The 13,543-nt window shown below is 40.9% G+C and overlaps 1 protein-coding gene across 1 annotated transcript in view; it reads right to left on the bottom strand.

Annotated features, from left to right (window-relative positions):
* Positions 1-1,859: 1,859 nt before the first annotated feature.
* Positions 1,860-13,543, bottom strand: part of LOC126567895 (protein phosphatase 1 regulatory subunit 12B-like) — a 34,788-nt gene continuing 23,104 nt past the window's right edge. Inside the window, exons 8-9 of the mRNA XM_050224242.1 lie at positions 4,706-5,645; positions 1,860-2,325 (exon numbers count right to left, since the gene is read on the bottom strand). Of these exons, the coding sequence (XP_050080199.1) occupies positions 1,862-2,325; positions 4,706-5,645 (1,404 nt within the window). The 3' untranslated portion in view covers positions 1,860-1,861. The remainder of the gene's footprint in view (positions 2,326-4,705; positions 5,646-13,543) is intronic.

Consider the following 13,543-nt stretch of genomic DNA (forward strand, 5'->3'; position numbering starts at 1 on the left):
TGACTTACCGTTGGATGCGTCTTTAAGCCACGCACCTTTTTGTAGAACACCCCAACCCGATCCCTTCACCCTCCACAAAATTATTGTAGAATATATTTTTTTGTTATTTATATAACCATTTCATCGGATGTTTGTTTTATATTCTTCTTTTACTTCCTTTTCTAGATCCATTTTTCGTTTTGCATTTCTCAACATAGAATATATTTTCTCTCTTCTCGCGTTTGTTGGCTGTTTTTGCTTGTTTTTACATTGCTTTTCACTCGTTTCACTGTAGTTTGCTGTTGTTCGAACACGTGTTTTTCCGCGGGATTCGTTCACAATCCTTGCAACTATCGTTTGCGATCGGTCACTACACATCATGCTAACTATTTATAGTTTTATATTTATATATATATATATATATATATGAATACATCTCACAGGTTACGCGCGCACACACACACGCTCGTATTTTATGTGTTTTGTTTGTTTTTTGCTCTTTGTGTGAGGAAAGTAATTTCATTCTCAGTTTTTGTTTTTTTTTTGTAATGCTTAAAACACACTCGTTTTTTACTGCTTGTTGGTTGTTTGTCTCTGACTTACTACTTACTAAGCTTGTTGAGGAAAACAAACCCTTCTTGAATTGGATAACAATGATTGCGATGATGACATTACACTGAACACAAAAACATACGAAAACAAAAATAACTGATGTGACAACAAAAAACAAAATCAAAACAAAATCTGATAGTAAGTATGTATATGTGTGATGTGAAACAACGCGCGACACTACCTCACACTCACTTTACACTGGATGTGGGGATGAGGAGCAAACATAGTCCTGCTACTACCACTGCTGCACTTGGCTTAAGTTGTGTGGCCGTTGGTGGAAAATAGTATTAATAATAGTGTGTGTGTGTGTGTTTTTTTTTTGCTATAATAGTTCTAGCAGAAGCAAATAATAATAATAATAATTAATTTTTATCAATAGTAATAAAGTAAATAACAATAATCCTATGTACAACCTCTTACCGGGTAGCATTGTCCGGGTTTTTTTTCTGTTTAATTCATCTGGACCATCACAATTGAATCTCTGTCTGTCTGTCTGTCTGTCTGCCTATATGTGTGTGCGTGATAGCAAAAGCTATTGCTAATCAACCTTTCACAAACGTGCTTTCTCTACCTCTTCTTTTATCCTTTCTTGCTTTTCCTAGCTATTTGCTTCTGTTCAGTTCTTTCGTTTACATTTTCACAATTTTTTTCAGCTTCTGTAGCTCCGTGCCATTTTCTCCAAGCAAAGCTGTATTTTTGATTACTTGTTATTTTTTCCTTCCTTCGTATTTTTGGTTTGTAATTCGCTTCCCTTCTTTTTATACCGTTCGGAATCCTTTTCTTCATTTATTTAGAATTTTCTTGAAAACCTACTTTCGCGTAGTTCTTATTACGAAAAAAAAGATTGCTTTAAATGTTGTGTTGTGTGTGTTTTGCTTTTATAAAGTGATGTTAAGTACTTTGTTGCTGCATTGCTTTCTATCTCAGTCGGGTTTTTCGGATTCGTGGATCCTTCCTTTTCTCCCCCTACATTACGCTGAAGTTCTGGTTCAGAACCATCAGCTGACAGCATTGCTCTGCTACGCTTGCTAAACTCACAGCATGCTATCTGCTAAGATTTAGTTTACGCTATTACTTCATAGAGGGCGCTAACGTCGTTTATTCGACGAGCGACAAGCAGCAGTAAGCGGAGAAATCATTTTATGGATGCGAAAACCTCTCCCTAGGCTCGTTTTAATCCGCGAGATGTACTAATGTCGAGGTTTTTTTTTCTTCCCTTTCTCTCTCTTGTGGATAAACAAACGCCCGAAGGAACTTGCTTTCCGCTTTTCTACATCACCACACAGCATCGTCTGGAACGTGTGCTATCACTCACGACGTCACTGGTATTGCCGCTAAACTTCGACAGCGTACCGCCCGGCGTGCCCGCTTCACTTTCCCCGTTCGCAGCGACCGTCGCCATCGGCCCACCGTGCAGGGATCCGTTTCCGGTACCGATTTCACCGTAATGCTGTTGCTGCGCGTGGTGCCGATTGTTGAGATGTGGCGAGCCGTGCTGCGGATGGTGCAGATGATGGTGATGCTGCAGATCGTTCGATACGAGCGACAGTTCCAGGGGCGTACCGGAACTGGCACCGTTCGGTGTTGTGGAACCATTGCCCGTGCCGTTACCGATGCTGCCCGCCAGGCTTGGGGCGGTACCGCTGAGCAGGGAACCGTTTTCCGGGCTAACGCTGGAGCGATTCTGTGATCGGTGTTTCTTCAGATCGGCCAGCGTTCCTGCGACAGAGGGATCTTAGGTTTTATTGGTTTTGTATCGAATTTTTATCGTTGCAGGAGGGGAAGTGTGTGTGTGTGTGTGTGTGTTTGTGTGGATTTTTGTTTCAAGGAAGCCATATTTTGTTGTATTTGTTTGCATACAAAATTTTAGAAAAAACATACAAAAATCATATAAAGGAAGGCAGGACAGGAAGGAATACAATGGTGCAAAATAATGGTCGTAAAACAAAAATTGTGCCAAATTGTGTTTAGAAAACGGGAAAGTGTGTAGAAAGAGAGAGAAAGAGAGAAAGAGAGAAGAAAAGTGAAGGTTAAGATATAGTACACGAAAGGTATTGGTGTAGAAAAACATTCAATGACAAATATGGTTCCGTGCGTACGGTAACGTCCGAAGGAAATGGCACGCTGATGTGGATGGACCAAGGAATTTCAAAAGCATCACAAATCACGATGTCGCCTTTTTCCATTACACTTCTCTGCTTTCTGACTGTGTCTTAATCATTAAAAAAAACTCAATGAAATCAATGGCAAAACACTTTTTTCTCCTGAATTTGTTTGCACGTGCACTTAATTAGATGCCATTTTTTTATTAAAAAAAAAACCCACACTTTCGGGTTTCCTCTTCATGGGCAGAAAAAAAATTAACGCATCAGGAAACCGAAAAGTATGAGTTAAAAAACAATATTCCACAACAGAAACGTAACTCATTTTTTTCTTTTTTCTATTATGTATAAAAAGGTGGAAAAAGGATGCGGCAAATAAAAGTTTTTAATGTTTGCTTCCGGTGCGGTCAGAAGAGAGCAAAAACCCGTCCGGAAACTGTTATGTGACCACTTGTGGAAAACTCAATTTAATGGATGATTTGTAGTGAACAGAAAAAGAACAAGAAACCTTCGTAAAATCGATAGGTCATGAAAGAAAAATACAGTAATTTACAAAAAACAAACTAAAGTTTTATGAAAAATATGAAAAAACTGTTCATATTTTTTCAGATTCAACATGATGAAATTCTCAAGCGAATGAGTTAAAATAATGCTCAACCGTTTTATTTCAATAAAAAAAAACAGAAAAATAAAGAAATAAAGCACTATCGCAAGTCAATTAAAACATGACAATAAGAAAACCTAAACGGACATTTTTATTCTTCCTTAGGAAAAAAAACCGTGACGGAATTTAACTGAACGTATAAAACTGAAGCCCAAAGATATAAATAAATCTCCAATCCGAAAGGCACTCAACCGCAAGTGTGAAACAGAAATGAAAGTGAAAGCTTCCCTTTTACGGGATACTGATGGAGACGCCTAGCCTTTGGTAGAAAATAAAAAATGGGTTAAAACTCCAAACACATCTTTATGGCTGGTTTTCGTTTGGAGTGTGGGATCAATACAACAAGGCTGTTAAATTGAAGGCCAAAGTCGTTTTTTTTTTTTGGTACGTTGTCATAAATTTAGACGTTTCCTTGTCGGGCGTTTTTTTTTTGGTACGCCAAGAACCGGAGAATCCTTTTCTATCGTTTGAAGCGTGGATGAAAAAAAGGCAGAGTTTGCTTTTTAATCTCTTTACGCGGGGATCAAACAGAATCACTTTATGAGGAAGAATTCATCAGCGTAATTTGGCAACTATCGCAGAGGATTCCGAAATGGAAAGACCATGCGGCAACTCCTACCATCTCTTCATTAGTTACAATTTCAATTCGAAAGTTCGGGGATTATTTTGTCAGAAAGTCAATCCAAATCTTGGCATGACGCTGATGACATAAATATCGTTGGTTTGAGGCTCTCCTATGTAGCACAAGGTTATCAAAGGATCGAGAAGACTCCTCAAAACCTCGGGTAAGAGCAAAGGGAAACTACCTGAAAGTACGAAGTGGACTCTGTCCAAAAGCGACGAGACCCTCTCTGAGCCGTGTTCGAGATGAAGATGTTCAGAAGGATTTTTGGATTCTTAATGGAGAGGATTCGCTACACTGAAGAGCTCTCTCATTACTCAGTTGGGCTGTCATAAGAATGGCACCAAACAATCCAGAGAGAACGATTTACGGGAAATTGATATGAAGTGTTGGCATTGAAGCGTCCGGTAAAACAACTGCAATAATGGACTGAACGACAACGGTACTGGAGACTGTGAGCGGTATCGAGGATTATTGCAGCAGACCAAGACCGTGAAGCGGTTCTAGCGCCTGATAAGTAAGTAAGTAAGCTTGTGAAAATGATCTTGTGCATAGGAAAAATCGCTGAAAGCAGCACAACAAATACATGATACACAAACAAACACGCACACAAACAAACAAACAAACCATTTTGGCGAGTGCAATGGGAAGGACATGGAATGGAAGGATGAATTGCAGGATGACGTGGACGATGACGATGGGTAAAGCATAATGAACGATACGTACCGACTAGGACCGTCACCTGGACGTTGATCTTGCCGTTCTCGCTGTTGGACGTGGAGTACACCTCGGCGGCGGTGGCGGTGGCTGCAACGGCGGCCGTCGTACCCCCACCACTACCACCCCCGGTAACAGTGGCCGCCGACAGGGCGCCTCCTCCTCCTGCTGGAATGTTAACCGAACCGTGATGGTGCAGATGATGATGGCCACCTCCCATACCACCATTGCTACTGTTATGATTGCTGACTAGACCACCGACACCAACACCACCCGTGCCGGGACCGCCCGACCCGATCCCCGATCCCTTCGACTCGATCAGGTACGTCTCATCATTATCCTTACCGTCCGGCGACCGCCTATCGTACTGATTGAGCGTGGGCGAACCGCCACCACCGCTCACAGGCGAGCCCGTATTCTTGCCCCGATGATGGTGCCGCTGCAGGCTGCTACTTTGGTTGTTGTTGATGCTGTTCATGTGGCGCACATTGTTGCTTAGTCCACCGCCACCACCACCACCGCTGCCGCCGTTCACGATCGGTCCACCGTTCGGGAGACTGTTGTTATTTACACTGTTCATCAGCAGATGGGTGGTGGCAACACCGTTGCCGTTGTGATGGTTGTGATGCAGGAGGTTGTGATTGTGGGGAAGGTTATTGTTATTGCTACTGCCATTGCTGATGATGGTGGTAGTGCTGCTGCTGCTGGTGGTGGTTGTGCTGTTGGACGTGCTTGTATTGGAGGTGGATGTGGTGCTGGTGGTGGTGGTGGAAGATGCGGAGGAGTTGTTGGCATGCTGGGAGGATGCGTTAGTGCGCACGGAGGAGGATGAAACCGAGGCGGTGGACGATGACTGATTGTTATTGTCACCGTTTGCTGTCGCGGGTGCGGTTGCGATCGTTGTCGCGGTTGCCGTTGCTGCTGCCACACCGTCCGGGGTTGTGTAGCCCTACAGAACAGAACAAGAACGGAACAGAGAAGAACAGAAAAATGGAGGATTTATTAGTGAAATGTGAAATGCTGCAACTATCGGTTTAGGTTGGATTCTGCGCAATTTTCGACACAGTGAGCAGCTCTTCGGGCAAATTTACATGTAAAACATTTAATAATAAATTTCGATGATTCCAAAGGCATGAATATGCTATTTACAGTTGTTTTAAAACTAGATAAAATTAATAGGTTTGAAGTACTTCCGGCCGAATAAACTGATGCGACCCATCCTCCAAAGGAAGCAACATTCAAATACTTTTTGATACGGTTTGGATTGTAAAACGGTTGCCAGATGAATATTGTCGCTTAGTTTTACCCTCCTAAAGATAAGGAAGATTAACTATCGCTTTTTCGCCTTAGGGCTCGTCCACATGAGCCCCTTTAAGTTTGGATAGCAACGCGCAGTGAAGTTTTTTGCTGTAGATTTGCAATAAGAGCCCCGCAAAGATAACGGCGCCTGTCTTCGCACGACAGAACCGTGGCTCAAATCCTATCCGGACCGTTCCTCCATAGTGAGAACTGACAGTCCAAGTAAAGGGCTCCAGCAAGTCTAATAAGCCTTTAGAGATCGCCTCAAAATAGGTGTTCTATTCTGGTGATTTCATTTCAGTGAGCATTCTCTTGAAACTTTGCAACATACAGGTCAGATTCGTGCGTGGGTAACATTCATCAAGCTTAGTTTGAACTGTTTTCTTCTGATTAGAAAGTCAATAGCATAGCTCATTATAGTACCCTAATTCATAGACCTATTTTCTGACAGATGTCAAATGAACTAATAGAAAATCGTATTTATTAAATCTTAGTGGCATCATCTATGCATATAAGAACCACATCTTATTAACCTACCTTTCAAAAATATGCTTTGATTTTTATTGCTTAAAATTTGAATTTGTAGTTTTTTTTTTGGACATAAATATGTTTTAATAAGAAACTCAAAGGTATTTATAATTTAAAAATCAAGACTAAACTGCGACGCGTTGTCAAAACGTGTCCTTGAAATCTGAAAGCTTAGAGCTTTTTTAGATAAATTTTAAATTATAAGGTAGAGCTTTTAAAAAGTCAATTTTTCAAAAATTGTTGCTGCACAACAGTTACGCAAATATTTTTAACTGTTGACATAAGTTTCAATAATTTTAATAAAATTTTCATTCAATGTTATTTCCAAAATGCCAATCGTAGGCGATTTTTTTCAAAAATTTACAAAATACAAACATGCATAAGTTTAAATCTTTAAAACGTAACACGACTTAGCTTTTAGCTCGCAAAATGAACAATGTGCACTCCTTGGCAACTTTGGGCAAGTGAATCGGATTCGAAGACTGTACCAGTAAACACTTGAAATATAATTACAAATTTATAATTACACCTCAAAACCTGTGCGAACGCTTCCGAAAGCTGCACCTAGCTGACGGCATCTTTACTGTGTAATGAGTTTTGTTTGAAGGGCTCAAACTAAAGCCATTGCTTGGCAGGAGAAAACAATAAAGGCGCTTCTCGCTAGTCCAGTCATCTATTATTAAATTGAAGGGCTTTTATCTATTGTTTCACTCGCGGACGGACAGGTGAGCTTGTTCCTTTTTTCTAGATCGTATTGTACAGAACAAAGAAGAGCTCTTAAAAGGAAAAAAAACAACAAAACGATGATAATTCACGATCAGCAAGACGAAAAGGAAACGAACGGGAAAGAAAGGATATTTTTATACGTAATTAATTATATTTAGAACATCTCGTGGAACACCGGACTATGACTATTCTGCTTCCTTTCCCGTGTACCTACCCTGTACCGTAAACCGATTATGGTATCGTCCAGCGTGGAGTCCCGTTTCTTGTCTCGCTCCAGATAAAAGACGCGTCTCATTTTGGACTTAATTGTGAGGGCTTCCTTACGGCACACAACACAGAGCACGCTTAAAAAAGCAATACTCTTGTTCACGCACACACTTACACAAATTCAATCACTGTTGTTAAAATGCACAAAGTTTCAGCAAACCACAGATGCTACGAACGAAGCTTTCTTCTGCACAAATGGCGCGGAGTAGGGAAGAAAATCGTATTTTTTTAAAGAATTGTTTTTCTCTCTTTTGAGTACACGACCAAACAACTGAGCACTGGTGGATTGGTTCATGGAGGAGCTCGTGGAGAAGCTAAAGTTTTTCGTCCTGCTTGGAAAACTCCCAATATTCTGGTGGTTGGCGCGACGCATACGGATTAGTGAGAATTTTATGCATGTATGGATTATGTCGTGTGCGAAATGTTTCAAGTTTTCGTTCATTGCGTTTCGTTGTTTGACTTTCAAAAATTCTTCAAAATTCTCCTCCTCAAAAAGTCCTCAAAGCTTGGAAGAGGTTTTTTTCTCGTACAAACACACACAGATAGAAAAGCAGTTAAAGCAGCGAAGATTACAAGTTATTGACCGAGAACGGGTAGTTCGATCCAATATTTGTTTGGTAAGAAAACACAATCAAACATTCAAAGAATGGGAATGAAGATGCAGAATCCTAACTTTGCTATTCTTCTCCGTTCATCAAAATTCTCCAACAAACAATGCTTCGTTTGGGGCGGACGAATGAATGTCAGCGGTATTGAATGCGGTGGTTGACGGAGTTGTTAATAAGAAAAACTGGCACGTTTGGTGTAATTTTTACTTAACGCTTAGTAATGAAGCCGACTGCCGAACCAAAGCAAAAGTAAAAGAGGAGAAGAAGCAAAAAACTTCTTTTCCGTTGCACCACCAAAAGAAATACCACAACAAATCCCAAGGAAGTAACTGATCCGTGGTAAAGCAGATTTTCTACACCTGGTGGTGGTACACAATGGTAGCTCCGGATGCTTGCGGATGATAATGGAATTTGATAAACTCCCTCGCTCGCTTGACTGTCCTGTTTTTGTTTACTTTTAGCATTCTTATCTTATATTTTTGCATTGAATATTTTGACATTTAATATGGTTTGCTACGAATTTAAAAGGATTGATGGCCGGTTTAATTAGAAGTTCCTGTAGGCCGTTTGTCACAGTAGTTGCTGCTTAATTTTGCCTTGAAAGGTCACACATTTTTGACAGCGTTCATCAATTTTTATCTGTAAGATATTCATTTTTTATGGAGCGTTGCAATTTTTAAGCTTTAAGGCACCAAATTTTGACTCAGTGAACAGCCAGTAGTCCGTAATAAATTTGTGAATTACTTCTAAAACTGGATGCCTTACAGTTAACAATTGATGAGCGCCATCAGAAGCTGAAAACTAAGGACCAAACTTTGTACAGCAACTTTAGCAACCGAAACGATTTGATTAGAAGGTTTGAACATTTGGTCAGAGATTTAAGGGATTTTTAGTTGATTTCATAAAGATAACAATATCTTAAAGAGCAAAAGTACATGCTTAGACAACAGGAATCAGTTTATTTATTTACAATTGATTATGACGGTCCAATGCCGTATTGTCCAGGAATTAGTTTAATTTGGCTTCTTTTTGGCTTAACGACCTTTTAAGTTACGCCGGGCATCGATCATCTTATTAGTTAGTCCCTTCTACGTCAGAGGCTACGGGGGAACGATCCGATTCGGGTTGAACCCCATTCCAGCCGTATGAAAACTGCAGCAATGATGTCTTATTTAGAACAAAGTCATCAGACAATATGTCAATATCAGAATATAATATTCTGATATTCTGATCGTTATCCGTAATAACGAGTAAAATAAATAAAATCTGCCTAACTGTGCAACGAAGTAAAATAAGTGTAAAGAACAAATTTTATGCAAGTTCGATGAGATATCGTCTGAGAATTTTGCCCTTAATGTGAGAGTTTTCTGATATCTACTGATACTCTTGTGCTGTCATGTGCTGTCGTTGCCTGCAAGGTTGATTATACTTGTGAAACTATCTGCAAAGTTTAACGACTTAAACTTTAACCTTCAACGATTAATATGAACTTCTTCTAAAGTCAATTGAAACATATTTTAAAATCATCTTTATGTCTCATAACTCTACTTCCACTGAGCAACTCCAATGTCAATTCAAAATTGCTACGAAAAAAATGCCTTTTTTTAACTCGAGTAAACAAGTACTATTGCGAAGTCGGTCAATCTGTTTCCTGTGCAAATTGTTGATACATGTCCTTCCGATCAGAGCATCGACAGTGGAACGTCTGGGTTGTTTTTTTTTTTCTTTAACAATACACAAGTGAATGCCCTACTTTATTAGTACCCAATCAGCACAGAAAACAAACCATGAGAAGGAAGCGTTGCTGTCCGAAGGATGATCACAGGGGTGGAAAAAAGCTTCCCCTTCGGGCACGCACACCGTTGTTCCGTGGAAAGAAAAAAGGTTTCGCACATCACGCTTTACGGTTGAAAGCTCGTTCGTATCGCCGCCCGGAAGTGAGCCGTAAGCCGTGGACTACCGTATGACCTTCTAGCGCGTTTCGGGTGGCGTATGAGGAATTGAATGGAATTTAAAATCATGCTGGAAAGTGTGAAACGGTTAACAGCTCACTTCAAGTGTTTGACGACTTCCGAAACGTCCTCCAGAAGGTCATACGGTTGGTACGTGTGTGTATGGTTGTATAAAAATAAGGAAATAAACGCAAAATGACGAATCGATTGTTTCTTCTTAGAACTGCAATTACAAGATTTTTTTGAGTAAATATTTATGATGGGTAGAAAAATAGGAATTCAATCATCTCCTGTTGTTGTTAATCAAATGTTGTTAAGCAAGCTGTATAATGTTCATACTGTACTAGTACATTGGAAAAGAAATTAATGCCTCCTCCAAAAAGGGTAAATTACGAGAAAAGCCTATTAGAAAAAAACCCCCTCTAAACATAAGGTAACACACACGGATACGCGAATTGAAAGTGAAATCAACAAACGCACGATGCGTGACTCAGTGCCATGCGATCTTGAGCGAGCCAACCTTTTGGGGGGTGTTGGGCGTCGATAGACACTTTCAGCGCCATGTGGCGTTGTGTTTGTTGTTTACGAGCAACCGGAACAATCGAGACTGTCTTGATCTTGGGCTTGTTATCGAAAGAATGGTTATGAGCAAAGAAGAGTTCGATGCTCAGGTACTTAGTACTTATAATTTGATAATTGGACTTAACTAAGTTAGAAAGATTTAGTAGCAAGCTTTAGCGCCAAAAGAGAGGATGTAAACTGTGTGGTAAAACGATGAAAAACGCCCACTTCCACCCTGTAATGCGTGGATGCGTACGTTAAACACAATTACGTTACATCCGATGCAACTCACGGGCGTTTGGGATGGGTGGACGAGCAACATGGTAATGTTTTCGGTGTGTTCAACTCTGCATCGACCATCGGTACACACACCGTACGCGCTGTACGGTGTACAGGGAGTGGTCAATTGAAAGTGATTGATTTTCCCAGCCGTGGGCCCCGGATGAAAAAAGCGGGTCGATGTACGTGTACTACGGTTAAACGCAACAATTTCAATAAGCGAAATTTAATGACCGGTGCGTTATTGGGTAGCTTGTTGGAAGCTTATTAAGCATGATAACAGAACAGTTTAATCCTGTGCAGTAATTAAAATCCAATTTTGTTTTCGTTGCTTTCGCTAAGACATGCAAGCTTGGTAAGGAATAGGAAGCTATTCTTTCGCCGCAAATAAAGCCCGAGGACTTCAAATGATGACGAAAAAGAGATGACAAGCAGAGGAAGGAAAACATCAACCCCTTCAGGACGTTAATTGTTGGCACACATAAAAAGCGGACGGATAAAAACAGCTGCTTCTCAACAGGGAAAATCAGGACTAGGCGGCTTCACTCTTTTGCTCGCGGAAGCAAAGAAAAACATCGTTAGATGATGATGGACAAAGCTTCAGTTATAATTAAAACTTGACTTAATCAAGGATGGTGCGCTACTATATTGGGTTTACGGGCTTATACTGCTGCTGTGTCTCGTGTCTGTCCTTTTCGGCACCCATATTCGTCACAATAAATTGTCGACTTTTGTGGACACTAAATATTGCTTAATTAATTTCCTCTCTCATCTTCGCTTTCGTGTGCATCGTGGAGCGTTATGTGAATGTTTTTGATCATATTGAAATTTTGTCTCCAAGATTAATGAGCTTCAAAACCCAAAATACCTTCATATCTAATGTTTTTTTTTGCGTAAGAGAAAATAATTTTTCGATCCCGATTTCGTAACCCAATGGACGTTTGAACCACGAAAGAATAGACAATCGCGAAGTAATGGTGGGTATTGCGATGAAATGAATCAATGATCCATAACCGGCTCCGGGTACGGATACGGATTGCTGACATTCAATTCAATTGACATTGATTTTTGCTGTGTGTGTTTTTTTTTAGCACCAATGGTGTGGATCCGATTTTGGGCGCTGCTCACGTGGAATCTAATTTGGTTGATGAAGCAAAAAATGGATGGCAGAAAATAGAATACATCGACATACAGAGGGGCGCATGTTTTGCTTGTAGAGCGTTGGTGAAAATGGTGGCTTTTTCACAGAAAAATGTAACAATTATTTGGAGTTTTTTTTAGTAGCAAGTAATTTAACTTTATAAGCAAAACAAAAAAAGCTTTGAGCTTTGAAACATTTTTTTTCAAATTTATTCTTCATCATCTGTTCTAAAGCAATCATCCAGTTATGTTAACAACTGTAATGAAATTCAGCTTTTGCTACAGTAAACAGCCAGTTTGATCCACTTAATTTATAACGAATTAAAATAAAGCAATTTTATCACACGTTCTGCTCTCATTTCTTCACACAATTATGGACCTTCCTTTCCACAAAATGATTTGCACTAGCAGCTTGGCACACGTATGATTGCTTATTCACCACCAAAAACTCAATCCACCAGTACAGCAGCTCAATAGACGGTTAATTTTGTGCACACACGAAGATCACATTTAGGACGTGACGCCCTCACGTCCTCACGTCATCCACACCAACACTTTAAAAGCTGATCCTCACTTAAGCTTTGCTGCCCACTGCTTCGTGCTTGCAATTTTTCAATAACAGAAACACTCCTAATAATGCTACCAAAATGAGGCGGAATCGTGCGCCTAAAAATCTGCACGGGACAACACGCGAAACTAAACAAATCGAGTAGCAAAAACCCTTTTTCGCGCGATCGCACACGTGTGCGCACGTGCGATGGACCGTTGCTGGAACTGAACTGAGCGCTACTTGCCGGATCAAACGCGTTTAGGCGGTGGCGCACGTTTCGGGAGCGAATTTCGGTTGGCGATGGAAAACGTTTTCCTTCTCCGGCCGACCCTGCATGCGTTCGTGGATCCGATACCGAGACGGTGAGCGCGGGTGGATCTTTGTGTGTGAGTGGAGCTCCTTTTGTTGCATGTGAGTGTGTAACAGGGACGACCACTTAATAATGATGCGGTGGTTCGTAATGTAATGCAAAGTGAAGCGTTGTTTTCAAAAAATCACTTAAAAACGCGCGCACCAGACTAACGCTAGCCATCACACACGAACGTGGCTTGGGGTGGGTGCTATCGCCGAAAAACAATCCCCTCCCCCCCCCCTCTCCCCGAATGCATCGTCGTAATCACTGCAGAGTGCGGATAAAGGCCGACGTGAGTTCGATGTGCGCCACCATGGCGTTTAAGGGTGTGTTTTTGTTACTCCCGTCGTCTCGCTACGCCTGAACAAGTGTGGGTGCGTGCCGGGTTGCACTTGCGTCGCTGTTAACACAGGTGCATTCGGTTTGTGGAATATTTAGTGAGAAGAAACGAAAAAAATAAAAACGGACATAGACCCTTTGAGGCGTGTTTCCTTGGCGTGATTTTTGTTGTTGTTGTTGTTGCTGTTGGTTGGTTACATATGATAAAGCGTTTAACGAGATGGCACGTTTCCTCGCCCGGAGAAA

The sequence above is a fragment of the Anopheles maculipalpis genome, chromosome 2RL (genome assembly GCF_943734695.1).
Source record: "Anopheles maculipalpis chromosome 2RL, idAnoMacuDA_375_x, whole genome shotgun sequence".
Lineage (NCBI taxonomy): Eukaryota > Metazoa > Arthropoda > Insecta > Diptera > Culicidae > Anopheles > Anopheles maculipalpis.